Below are 14,132 nucleotides of genomic sequence, written 5' to 3'. Positions count from 1 at the left end.
GCTCCCAGCCTTTCCCACTCATGACCAGTATACATCAATCCCTTCTTCTGCCTCATTTCATGCCTTCCCCTTTCTCCTTGCCTTCTAGAATTGAGGACACAGTGCTACTCCCCCATGATGTACTTTATGCTACCTGCTTTATTTTGTGCTTCTGCTGTGGCTTTAGTGGCACGTACAAGTTTTAGATGCATTCATACTGTTGCAGCCAGAGCTATTCTGTCAAGAGCAGGGAACCCTCAGGAACTGAAACCACTTGCAGCAAATTAATGCTATCACCAAGGTCCTGCTGTATATACCTACTTACCTTGTTCGAGCCTGCACATCACTCAAGTTATTGATAAGCCATTCACAACCACATGGGCACAAACATTCACCTTGAACTAAGCACTTGAACAAGGAATCAGGAGAACTATTTTGTCGGTTTCAAGCAGAGAATTGTAGCGGTGGGCTGCTTTTTTCTTTGTTTTTTGACTTATTTTCATATTGTAAATGATTTCATAGTTTGGGAATATCTGTCTCAACAACACCAGAAAACCAGTCCAAATTAAATTTTGCAACCACAAACAAGGATTAATATCATTATGTCTAATTTGCTAAGTTGTAACGATAATCAGGATTTGGATAACTTTCATAGACAATATTTATAGGTGTAAGCCAAAATGTGGCTATAGCTTATGGTAAGCATTCAAAGTAGCTCTATGATAGCTTTACCTGAGTTATCAGCCCTTTGCTTTTATGAGAACAGGCTAAAAGGATATGAAGAAAATACTGCTGAACATTCCATTCTTAGATGCTCAGTTTGCTTTGCAATAGGTATGAGGAAAAAATGGGGAGAGGACACAAACTGGTCCATATTCACAGTCAGTTTAATTAAGTGAAACCTCTCCATCTCTTCTACCTCAACCTGTGCTTAACATTTTCCAAGACAAAGAACACATCTGAACGTATGCCTTGTGTCACATTTTAATGGTGTTATTTGTACTTCTGATGTTGTCAAAAGGCTTCAATAGTAAAGAGGCTCAGTGTATGTAGAAAATCTGTGTTGATTTTGAGAGTATATCATACATTGCGTTTATCATCAAAATGAACTTTACCTCTAGGAAGACAGAAGGGAGGATAGGAGTACAGTAAAAGAAAAGGGAAGCCAGAAATGCATCTACACCACCGGACTGTTGCATATGAATCTACATAAGAAATAGGCATGGCTCTATTGCTAGTTCCTTTGGATTTTATCTAGCAATTTTATTTGGTAAACAATTCCGAAGAGTACAGTGAAATAAAAAAGCATTTTCTTTAACATATGAATTTGATTACCTGCAAATCTGCATCAAGGACTTCCTATCAGATGTGTGTCATTGCAACTGAGAAAAACAAATCTCATTTTACTGCTGTATAAACAACCTAAGGACAAGAGCAACTTATGCAAAGTATGTGACCACACCTATGAACATAACATACATTATTCACACAGCCCACACTTAATTGTTGCCCTTCATTTGGCTTTCTTCTCCAGAACACCAACCTGAGGGCATCTCCTAGGACTGATACAGTTCTGCAACCCCTCTGAAAGGAAGACCGCATGGAATGTTCTCATAATATTTCATTAAAAGAGCATCAGTAAGTGCTGCAGCAGAAACTAAGTGGCCAGTTTAGCAGCAGTCTAAGCGTAAAAAAATTGAGTTAACACATAAATAATGAGAACATGATTTCTCTTTCCTGGGAGATGAACAACAAACTAAAACATACCTGGCTACTTAGATTAGACAACGTTCAAAGCCTGTTCCTTTAGTGAGTGATTCAGGTGAAATGATGTTTGTTTTATCTATCTTATGGTCTTTTCAGAAAAGAGCAGCAAATTCTTTCCTCTAGACTTGCTAGCAAGATCTTGTGCTAGTGTGAGACATATCACATTCTCTTAATAGTTCACATAGCTATTTTTGCTGCTTTAACCCATACAAAAATATTTTCCTGTTATTTCACTACTATTTCCTGTTAATTCACTCCATCTGACAAATTCAGTGTTAGAGCTAATATAATATTTGATAGCCAGTGACAACCTTCAGCTTTTGGTTTCAGCTTTTTCTTTTTTTTTTTTTTTTTTTTTTTAAACACCAGCAACCTACACATATGCTGAGGTGCTCTTAAATACATTCTTACTATTAATGAATAGTAATTCATTAATACCAATTAGCCTCAAGTCTTTGGAACTTGCAATTCTAGAACTGTTGGGCTTAGAAAGATCTTAGGAACCTGCTCCAAGATATCATACATGAACACATTTAGAGCAGGTTTTCTGATGTAGATGTTATAGGGATAATAGCCAAAGTATTTCTCATTGAGTTCAAACAGCATATTCTCTTTTCTTCATAGCTATTAAAGTTTTTGTTTGTTTGTTTTTTAATCTTATGAATAGGGAATATAAATTAAATCTGAGCAGTACACGTGAAACTAATGCCATCAGAATAAATGAAATACCTAATGTAACCATGCAACTACAGCCTGCTGTCCATTGATATAACATGCTAACAAATGTGTCTCACTTATTACACTTCTTATATAAATTGTTACTGCTGTAAACACCATTCCACTTCAACAGTGAGGCTGCAATTATATTTGTTAATTTAAAACCCCATGTTCTCTGATGGCATCGATTTGCTATCAGCTGAAATGTGATGCACAAACAGTTTAATGTATTTCTTTTAAGAACTTCCAAATTACTAGACAACTTCATTATGGAGTTCATGCCTCTTACTGTCAGCATGACTAAAATCTCTAAGACATGTCAATTTATATGTGTGTATATATATATATATATGTTGTTTTGTTGTTGTTGTTACATATGCTAAAATATATTTTTTTTTTTTTTTAAGTTTCCAATTCATGTTTTTCCACGTGGACAATGACCACACAAAGAATCAGGTACCACTACTCCACTGATGTACACATTCTTTAGTCTCCCCAGGTACAATAAATGCATTTTGAAGTTATGACATTCTCAGAAATCTTCACCACCAAACTAGAGTAACAGATTGTCTATGGTCACTATTTACCTTTAATAAGCAAAGCACTTTATTTGACCTCTCTCATTATAGGTCAGATTAATTTGTTCCAGACTTGCGCACTTTTTTTTTTTCCCCTCCCGTTAAGTTGTTTAATTAACTAAGATTTGAATACACTAAAGCATGCCATGGAAGGGACTGAATGGTCTAGTTATAAGTAAACAAAAGGCTGTCATATTGGAATACGGAAGAAGGATGAGGCCAATGTGACCGGTTTTGTCTATTCTGACAAATCACCTGTCCTGTCACACCACTATATCATCTGAGATAGTTTGCATCTAAGCTAAGTCATGTATTGGTATATTTAAAAATGAATGAAATATTAATCCTTGTTCATCAAGTATTTTTTCTTTGGTCAATTCTCTTTGATGCTTAGTGATTTAGTTATGTTGAACAAAGTAAATTGTTTACAACAAAAGTTACCCTCCCCAGCCCCCAAATACAGATAGGGAAAACAGGCACTCAAGTCCATCACTCCTGCACCCCTTAAAACCAGACCCAAGCCACCCAGCAGCTAGGACACCAGAACCCAGAGCTCACACTGCAGCTACACCACACTGCTTCAAAGACTAGCAGAGGTTTCTGAATAGCCTAATAAATACCTTGGATGCAGGAAAATTCCAGTTTAAAATCACATATTAGTATGGTATAGTCTGATGAATCTATACGCCAGACAAACAACATTGCCCATTTAAAGTAAGTGGAGAAATAGGCGAACAGCAGCGTGTTTTATTCTAAAACACGGACAGTAATTGTACCCAGTCATTGATTCTCTTGTCTTTTAACCTCTTTTGATGGGTGTAGCAATTGATTGCTGAAATTTTCCTTAGGTTGTAATTCTAAAAAGCTAAGAGATCCATTTGCAATTGTTTTACTTAACAGTAGGCTCTGTAACATGCCTACCAGAAAATAAATCCTTAAAACAGTGGGAAAAAGCATCAAAACATAAGAGTTCTGTAGCAAATTCTACAACATTTCCTTCTTTCACTACATATGACTGTCCTGCTGCAATTTTTGTTGGTCTAGCAGCCTCGCTGCTGGTAACAGGAAAGAGCTTTTCTGCTTGAAAACCAAATTGCTGTCTTTTTGCAGCCTTCAGATATTCTCTAAGGACTTGGCTCAGGCTTCAATTTCTTCTTATTAGATAACAAATAGGGCATCTTCACAACTAATGTTCAGGCTAACAAAATTACATTCGTTACATCATTCAGTGGTAATTTAATACAGATAGTCAATTGTGATGGCCACTGATTGTCCTGTTAACAGTCCACAAGCCACAGACTGGAAACTCCCACTAGACTATCATTTTTCAAAGTCACACTAACATCCAAAAGAGATATTCAACTCCACCACTCTCAAATGGAGATGATCTGAATTCCATTTTCTTTTTATTACCACCAGAAGTTCATTTTACTGAGACAGAGTGCTTAGCTTCCTACCCACTGGAAGGCCTCAAATGCTTTAAGTTAAATATCAGAATTGAGATGAATGAATTGCAGGACTTTTAACCTACATTTAGTCATCTTAAATCTGTCTTTATCTGACAAGATGTTTGTGTTAAAAATAATCACAGTATGTTATTATGACTAAAATATTCCAGCAAACTAGCCTGGCATAAGTGTTGCACAGCAGGGCTCAGGTGATCACGGCCCTTTCCATCATTTGTCACTAAGTTTGCCATACTTTCAAAGGCTGGGTCAAAACATTCCAATACAAATTATGGAGGTCTATTGACTAATTTTTAGAAAGCCAAAATTATACAAATACATCCAGTTAAGGTAGATTTGCACAGGTATTTCACTGCTGTGACAAAGTGACCACCTTGTCAAAGAGCCTCTGCATAGGCTGATGGAAGGAAAAAGAACTTGAAATAATCATAAAGAGAAAAAATGGGCAACTGTGAGTCTGCAAAGGTTATCAGTTTAATATTTTAACAGCTTTAGACATAATATTATGAACAGTTTTTAATATAACCTATTTTTGTTACCATGAGGATGATCAGAAAGTTGTGTCCTAAAAAGGTAATTGTAAGAAAATGAAAAGCAGCTCTGCCTTTAATAGCTTTTCACAGATAATTTCTCCATATTAGATCATAATCATTGTTATCTTCTATATTGGAGAATTACTTTCTCCAACAGCTATATCATGGTAGCAAGCATATACTCAGCAACATTATTTGACACTCAAGTGTTATCAACATTTGAAAAATTGTAAGACAAAAGACTTTAGCAGCCACTTAGAATACTCATATTTATTTGATAGTAGATAATTAAGCCATTAACTTTAACACTGGCATAGAAGCACTGTGAAAATTCATTAGAAAGAGATGTTTAGCTGATAGATTGCAGGCTGTATCTTTGGCAATTAGTCCCTATTTCTCTTTTTAAGTATAAAGCTTTTTCTTTGATGTGGCCCAGAGAGAGCAATTTTCTGAGAATTATCTTCATGCAAAAAAAGATGAAACAAAGACACCTGGAAACCTTAATCCATATGTTTAATGCAACCAAATTAACTGCAATATGATTTGCAAGAGAAATGTATATACACACAGTGTATACATATACATTTTATATATACATATAAATATCAAAATCCATACAGCCTTGTAGGTCAAGAGAGAAAAAAAAAAAAGCTGAGATGAAGCCTAGTGAAAAGTTGTCACCAATTAGCAACAACTCAATGCAGAAACTCCCCTCAGACAAGGCGTTTTGGAGCAGAACTAGAAGGTAGGATGGAAGGACCATATCTAGAAAACTGATGGCCAGCAACATTAACCAGTCTGCCTGCTCATAGCAGTACAATTATAGCTTAGAGCAACACAGTTTCATGGTAGAATACACCTACGTACACATGCAGGCACAGCTTACTGCAGATCTTAGCCACAAACTAACCTGTAAAGTATCAAGCTGCTGACAGATCAGGAAACTGGAGTCCAAATGTGTTCCAAATCCACTTTTAGGGCATGCTGGAGACATTCTCAAGACCACCAAAGACTTTTGCAGCATCAGTCAAATAACCTAGACACCAACTGTCCATCTCCAGAAGAAATGTCTGAGGTGCTAAACAATTTGTGTGCATTGATTATGTGTGAGTTGCAGATACTTTTATTGCAGTTATTTTTATACTTCTTAGCTTCAGTGGGTTTTTTTGTGTTTTTTTTTTTGTTTGGTTGGTTGTTTTTTTTGTGTGTGTTTTTTTTTGTTTTTGTTTTTCAGCATACTCTTAAGTGGTATTGACTGATTTTGTTGCCATTTAGAAACTGTACTCAGAGCTCTGGGAACAGACAGCTACATTATGTTAGATATTACCTCACTTCTTTATGAATGATATGTTTTTATGAAAACAAACACTCAACTCATCAAGAAAAGCAGCTTCCACTGTACTAATTATCTTTATTATGGCATTAACTCTCATTTAACTTTAGAAGAGTCAACTTTATTTTAAATCTCAATTTAGAAAACAAGTTTAGGAAAAGAAAAAATTAGAATACTGGTAAGAAAGACACCACACACACACACACAAACACACCAAAAAAAAAAAAAAAAGAAAAAAAAAGTTTGAGTAGAAAGAGCAGAAATTCTCCTCCACACAAACACCATTTAACACTCAGTTGCAAAGACACTCATTTTCCTGTGGCTGACACACAACTTAGTATCTGACGTATTTTAAAAAGAAGTCCCAAATACTAGGATAAAATTGCTCCGATACTATGCAACCAGGTTACTTTAAACAAAAAAAAACAAACAAACATAAAAGGGAGCATGACCACAGTAGCTGAACACCATCTCCTACAGAAGCTTCACAACTTAGCAGCATAATACGAACAAAAATGAGCAAAGTATGTGAAGGACACACTGAATGAGAAAAATATGTTGCCAGGTGTTAGACCAGTTATCTACAGTTAAGCTATTCCTTTCCTTGCTTCTTGCACAGACTGTGACATTTGAAGAATACTAACAATTATTGAACAATACAGAAAGCTTTCAAATGCTTTTTCAGCATTAATAAAAAGACTAAGAACGTAAAGGAATATAATACATCTGACTGGTAAAATTAGAAAATTAGGGTGGAAAAAGATGTTTTCGAAGAATTATTCTAGCAATTTCTATTTTAATAATATTTAAAAACACATTTTATTTCCACTGCCAGTGACACTAGGCACCTCACATAAGAAACGTTTCAGAAAACTGCTCATGGCAATGGTCATACCTCAAGGGAAAAGCATTTGCACTACCAGTAGAAGACATTTTTCAGAAGGACTGTATGAAGCTTATTTCATTTCCCCGCACCTTCTTCTCTTGAACCAGAACAACATACTCTTTTTTACTTTATTTTACCAAATTTTCACCAGTACCAGGTTTTGTTTGCAGGGGAACAGCCACAGCAAACTCCTGCTACCACAGAGACAGACAAAGCAAACTTCTAACTGATTTAGGTGACAAAGTTCTAGTCCAATATTGAATATTACAGGTAATTTTCCCTGTAGAAACTCTATACAGAGCAGCCACTAACAACACTATTATGGGATGTTAGGTGCTTTTCTCCATAGCAGTCAGATAAATGACAAACTTTGATATTTCAGCATGTTTGTATTATTTCCAGTCTCTCCTTCAATTTAAAAAATGTTTTGTTTTTTTTTTTTTATAACACTACTACATACTATGCCATGCTGTCACCCTACTACCACACATTTTACCTAGGAAATACTCAAAATGCCATTGCCAACAAGTCCAAGAATCATTTTAAAAGGACCACATTAGGCAAATTGTCTTCCTCCTCTCGGATTACTACATTCAATTTCATCATTACATCTTTATTAGATGAAAGTTACAAAGATAATTTATCAGACAAATTCCTTTAGAAGAACAATTATATTAGCAATAAAATTTATCTATTAAGGCTGGTTCTTTTCCTGGCTAAATAATTAGTAAGGCAAATAATGAAATCTTATTTTATAATAAAACACAACCACATACACTTACCAGGTTGTTGGGGGAGATGGGTGCAAATCAGCTTTCTGGCTTTTTTAAAGGGCTGTCAAGTCTGCAAAAACACCTGCAACGGACAGAAATAGGAATACTAGCATGCTTTAACTTTCTGGTTCCTGCAATTCTCCCCTATAAGCCTGAAGCAGGTAACATTATTAGTGCTCGGTCAGTACAGTGACCTCTCTCATTCGTCATCTGGGACTCTCAGAGTCTAATGGTTCCAACCAGAGAGGTCTATCAGTTTAATGGGTCTGACAACATAAACCTCGCAGATCCTACAAACACTGAAGAAATCATTACTGTAAAAAAACATTTACCACCCTACAACTTTCCCATGACTCCCACTGCAATTCAGATACGGCTCTTCCCCATGAGCCAGCTAACTTAGGACCAAGTAAGCCAGCACTGGCAATATTAGCAGTTCTTTTCTGTCCTAATAAACTATCTTTATCTCAACCCACAAGCTTCACATTTTTTCCCCCCAGTTCTTTTCCCCAGCCCACTGTGGGGGAGAACAAACAGCTGTGTAGTGCTTAGATGCCAGCTGGGTTATACCACAACAGGAATAAAATTATTTCTCCAGTAGCACATTCAGCAGTCTTAGTTGCTAAGTGCTGGAGATGTAATTCACCTGGAATTCATCTTCATGTGTTACCTTGTGGTGTAAATTGTTGTGTAAAACCTTGTTTGCATTTGTCTGGACTTTTGTACATCGTGAGTGCGTAGCATGCAGGTATGTGGTACATACTTATCCTTTTGAGAGGGAGCAAGAAAATAATTCTCATATATGCCCTACATACACATAGACATTTCAATCTGACATTACCCAATCTCCCTCCCCACTCTCCATTTACTCTATTAAAGAAATCAAACCTTACCTAAAAATTTAGTCATGTAAGGAACACAGCTCATTTTAATGCTCAGTCTGTTGCTATATTAACAGACCACAAATATCCCACTACTTGTATAAAATAACTGCCTTTTTGCCTTTTTTTTTTCCTACAGATCTGACTATCATTTAGCAGATGCCAAAAGAAGAAGAGAATGCTGACCCAATTAGAGAATTACTACTAGCTAGTATTATGTCTTCAGTCATATTTTAGAACATTTACCAAAGAGCTTTCTGCTCACTTTTTGATAGTGCTATACTGAAAAGGCTAGGTAACATGAGTATCTCTTTAAGCAAGCAAGGAAAATTTGCATTCCAAGTAGGAAAAATAGTTTTGGTCTTCTCAATATTTATATGGGTTCCCGGTCCTTTGCTATTGACACCAATTGTCTATGTTCCCATCCCTTTCCAACAGGCATTCACCTTAGCATCACACTTTTGTACCAAATATATCAAAATAACCAAGAAGAAAGAAAAAAGTTCAAGTAGCAAAGCACAGCAGAAACTATAAATCTTGAAAACATGACTGATGATACAGTGAAACAGAAGGTCAGTAGTTCTGATAACTTTCTGGTGTTTACTGTGGTTTCTGTGGGTTTTTTTGTTTGTTTTCATTTAATATTTAATACAAGCACCTGGCAAGAATGAACACTTAAAGACTTAGATGAAAATTACTTAAATTTCCAACAGTTTTAAAGCAGCAGCAATATATGAAAAAATTCACAATAAGAACCATATTAAGATACATAGTAAGAGTATAATGTAAGGGTAAAAAGAAATCATCTCCATTACAAAGAATATATAGAAAGCTTAAGTAAAGTTCTACCAGCCAAAATCTGAGTTAATAAATACATGCACAATATACTTGGAAACTTCTAACATGAAAGATAACACAAAGATAAGACAAAGATAAGACAAACACCAGTTCAAAACTACTCTATACACAAATGACCTGCTTCTGATTTCATAAGGCATTTTACATTAATATTTTAAACTGCAGGTACACTGAATTCGTCCAATTTATTTTGGATGAAACAGAAAAAATAAGACTCAGGAACAACCCTGTACGCTCCAGCTACAGAAGGCCCATCTGTAGGACCAACCTAGAGCTCATCTGCAGCCAAAAAACAACACAAAAATCAGTCACATTGACACTGCCCGTGTATCTTACAGCACTGTTGCCAAACATTTAAACATATAAGGTCCTCCACTTGAGTTTTTGTTTTGTTTGCTTTTAACTTAAGCATTGTAAATCTGGGAGCTAGTAAAGAGTTGAACTCTGTGGAAGGCTGTTTGTTTTCTCTGTAATTAAAAATGTTAGAACATGGATTGTTCTAACATAAAACCATTGCCTACCAATATCTGTCAATGAACAGCTCATGACCTAATATGATCTGTAATAGCAAAACTATTTTTAATAATCAGCTTTGTGTTCACTGAAATAAGTGGAGAAGCAGGGAAGTGTACTAGCACTCATGCAAAATGTCCCGCTTGCACTGTTTTATACTCCAAGTTCATCTGCAAATCATAAGAGTCCTGAAAGCCCCACATCTGTCAGACTATTACAAAGCATGTAGAAGCTGTGAGCCCCAGCCCAAGCCCAGCCCAGCTCACTCTGGAGCAGCTCCACATACCCAGATGCATCTTTTGAACAGAGATTACCAGTACAGACTAAAAATAACTCTCAAAACCAAACACTAACCACAACATTCCCAATCTTTTCCAGCAACCATCCACAGAAAGCTGCTCCAAAGACAGCTTTCCAGTTGCTGAACTTGTATTCAGATTTGTTGAATAAAAGCAACTACATGTGCACATATTCCTATTCCATCTGCCCTATTAGCACCTGGGGTTTATTTTTACAGGAAATCTAGTGGAACACAATGCACACAAATTAGTAAGCGTAGTTGCATCACAAGCACAGCGTTTGGGGTTTACCACAGTTTCCTTATTCTTTGATGACTAGATCAAGAGGGAACTTAAAAGAGGTGAACAGAAAAAAAAATGTATTTTTCTCAGTGTTGAAAATTACACCCAAATTCATAATGAAGGCAGGTACTTGTTCACTTACCCACACCTTGTATAGGTTAGCAGTGGGAATTAAGACCATATTATAAGGATTTTCAAAATTACATCTACAAGCCATTTAATGAAGATTTACATGCAGATTCATAGTAACTAATTTGGTGAATTTGATCTCTGTTTATCACATTCTCTTGTGATACAAGTTCAAATGCCCTTTTATTAGAGAAATAGACCTTAGCCTAGAGAGTCCTTACTAGCAGCTTGCTATGAGTTACAGCTGAGTGAACAGACAAAACTAACTGTTCTTTTGAAACAACCAAGTTCAGGTATTGTGGTCTTTCAGTATTAAACAAAAACTTGTATTTGAGCTTCACAAGATACAAACTCTTTTGTAAAGCAATGTTTCCATCTTCAGGAGGATAGAGGTTTATCATGAAATATCTCCAGTACTTAAGAGATTCACTGTTCAAATTGAGTCATGTCATTGATTCTAAGTGAGCATTAGAGAAAAAACAGTAACATACCATATGTCCTGGCTGTACAAACACCACAGAATAATTTTCATTCTAAATGTGTTTTTAAATTCCATCTCAACGTGTGCTTAGATTTTGTTGTTGCTGCAAGTATTCCTGCTCGTTCATATTCACTGTAACATTCACACATTGTAAACACAAGTGGGATGCAGCTCCGCTGATCAAATTTATTCATTTATTTGCAAAACTTACTGCATCACTTATTTTGAGTACGCTCGTATTTACAGCCTGCTATGCTGATATGCTGAATACATAAGGAAGAATCCAACGAAATAACATTCAGGATGGCTTGTAAAAATCATATCAAAAGTGACCGACATAAGTATCTTTTTTGTATTTTCATAGAATATCCCGAGTTGGAAGGGACCCATAAGGATCATCAAGTCCAACTCCTGGCACCGCACAGGTCTGCCCAAAAGTTTAGACCATGTGACTAAGTGCACAGTCCAATCTCTTCTTAAATTCAGACAGGCTCGGTGCAGTGACTACTTCACTGGGGAGCCTGTTCCAGTGTGCAACCGCTTTCTCGGTGAAGAACCTCTTCCTGATGTCCAGTCTAAACTTCCCCTGCCTCAGCTTAACACCGTTCCCACGGGTCCTGTCACTGGTGATAACGGAGAATAGGTCACCTGCCTCTCCACTCCCCCTCGCGAGGAAGTTGTAGACTGCGATGAGGTCCCCCTCAGCCTCCTCTTCTCCAGGCTGAACAGGCCAAGTGACCTCAGCCGCTCCTCATATGTCTTCCCCTCTAGGCCCTTCACCATCTTCGTCACCCTCCTCTGGACACTCTCCAACAGTTTCACGCCCAGAACTGCACACAGTACTCGAGGTGAGGCTGGACCAGCACAGAGTAGAGCGGGACAATCACTTCCCTTGACCGACTAGCAATGTCGTGCTTGAAGCTTTTTGTACCTTTCATAGTCCCCTTCTAAGAGATCAGTGGGTTGTTTTAATTACTTTTAAAAAATACCCCTAAAATATCTTTACAAAAAAAAAAAAAAAAGAAACTGTTTTCAACTGTCTGGGTATAAACTCAGGCAATTCTCATCAGCGCTTGGACACACTAGCATGTTGTCTATATGCACCTACTGAAGCATTGCACATCCTAACTGTTTATATTCATGAATTCCATCTAAACATTCAAAGGTGACAATGGCAGTTCAGAAAGCCCTTGAAAGGACCCTGGTGAATCTCAGCTTAAGCGTTTCTTCAATATCCTCAGTCAGTACATTGCAATCTAGAGAAAATTACCAAAATATAAGAAATTTCCTTTAACACCAGTTAACACTCAATGACCAATAATACAGCTATGGCATACAATTCAAGGTAGCAATCTGAAATCCAAGTCTTTACCCTCTCCTCTGCTAACAAAATAATAGAAAACAAGGTATTCAAGTTGCTCTAATGTACTCATTCCAATGAAGAATAAAACCATGCTGTAATTTCCCCATGCAGAAAGGAGAGGATGGCTCCAAGAGGAAGCTCTGACCGAGTAAGGATTCATGCTTTGAGAAAAATCTTTCAGTATGAGATCAATTTCATGTGATAATGAACTTGTACCTTGGTTTCTGCACAGCCTTATGACATAATTGTTCCTATCATTTGCAAACCATTTTCTTCATCCCCTTCTTCCTCCCTTAATACAACAGTCCTTTTGCTCAGGCTGCATTTCCATTTTCTATATGTTGAACACTTTCAAAGCAACTTTGAATGTGCAAGCAGTTCAAGTTCTTGAGAACTGAAGCTAGCAGGAAAATAGATTAAACAAATTTGTTTGAGCCCAGTGGGCACATGAAAATCTTTCCTTTGGCTTTCCACAGCTCCATCTGCATGCATATCTCTGTAGACTCACATATAGATTTAAATTTGACATTATCTAATGTGTCTGGGGAAAATTTCTGCACAGCAAGCTGATTTTTTTTTAATGGCATTGCATTCAACAATACATTACAGTTACTTGAATTGCAACAGAATACCATTAATGATAAGAAATGCATTTGGAATTTATATTCTTTATCCTATATCTGAATATTTATTTTAAATCTACTTAGTACAGGTTGTCTCCCCCGCCCTAGTGCTATTTATAATGCATCATAATAACGTAACTTCAGTATATTTGATGAGTGAGGGAGAAACAGGGGAAAACCTACATACACATACAGCATACAAATCTTGAACTTTTTAAATTTTTGTAGAGGTCATTGCTTTCGTTGAAGTTAATAAAATCAAACCTGGTTAAAAAATAAGCGCATAGAACTTCTACTTAGAGTTTAGTTTCAATCCAGTTGCTTGCCAGTTTAATTCAGCCCTTGCTCCCACTTTGTGGTATGCAAATATTTCTCATCTGAGACCCTACGGCCAATCCAGAGTTTGAAAATAATCAAATAGAACAGTGTGCAATTTGAGGTCCTGACAACAAGTACAGAAATGTTGTTTTATGCTTGAGGGAACTGTGCACAGACCATCTGCTGCCTTTGTGATTCCCCTGATGCCTGTCAAAGCAAGTACGCATGAAAAGGCAGGGAATGGAAACAGAGGTATTATCATGTAGCTCGGTACAAGAACCCAAGAAACCCCAGCATCTCTGCTAGACATCATTTTGATAACCAGATCTATGCCAAGTATTGAAAGCTCACCT

The 14,132-nt window shown here is 36.7% G+C and overlaps 1 protein-coding gene across 4 annotated transcripts in view; it reads right to left on the bottom strand.

The window, feature by feature from the left end:
* The window catches only part of LOC308197816 (uncharacterized protein), a 355,008-nt gene that overhangs the window by 290,816 nt on the left and 50,060 nt on the right, over positions 1 to 14,132 (bottom strand). For all 4 annotated transcript variants that reach the window (XR_013953302.1, XR_013953303.1, XR_013953304.1 and 1 more), the window contains one exon: positions 8,042 to 8,114. Coding sequence is in view for 1 of the 4 variants with exons in the window: in XM_080598893.1 (XP_080455019.1) it covers positions 8,086 to 8,114 (29 nt within the window). In the remaining 3 variants the exon portion in view is untranslated. The remainder of the gene's footprint in view (positions 1 to 8,041; positions 8,115 to 14,132) is intronic.

Source organism: Anser brachyrhynchus (genome assembly GCF_964034855.1).
Source record: "Anser brachyrhynchus genome assembly, chromosome: 7".
NCBI lineage: Eukaryota > Metazoa > Chordata > Aves > Anseriformes > Anatidae > Anser > Anser brachyrhynchus.
This window is presented reverse-complemented; position numbering and strand designations above follow the sequence as displayed.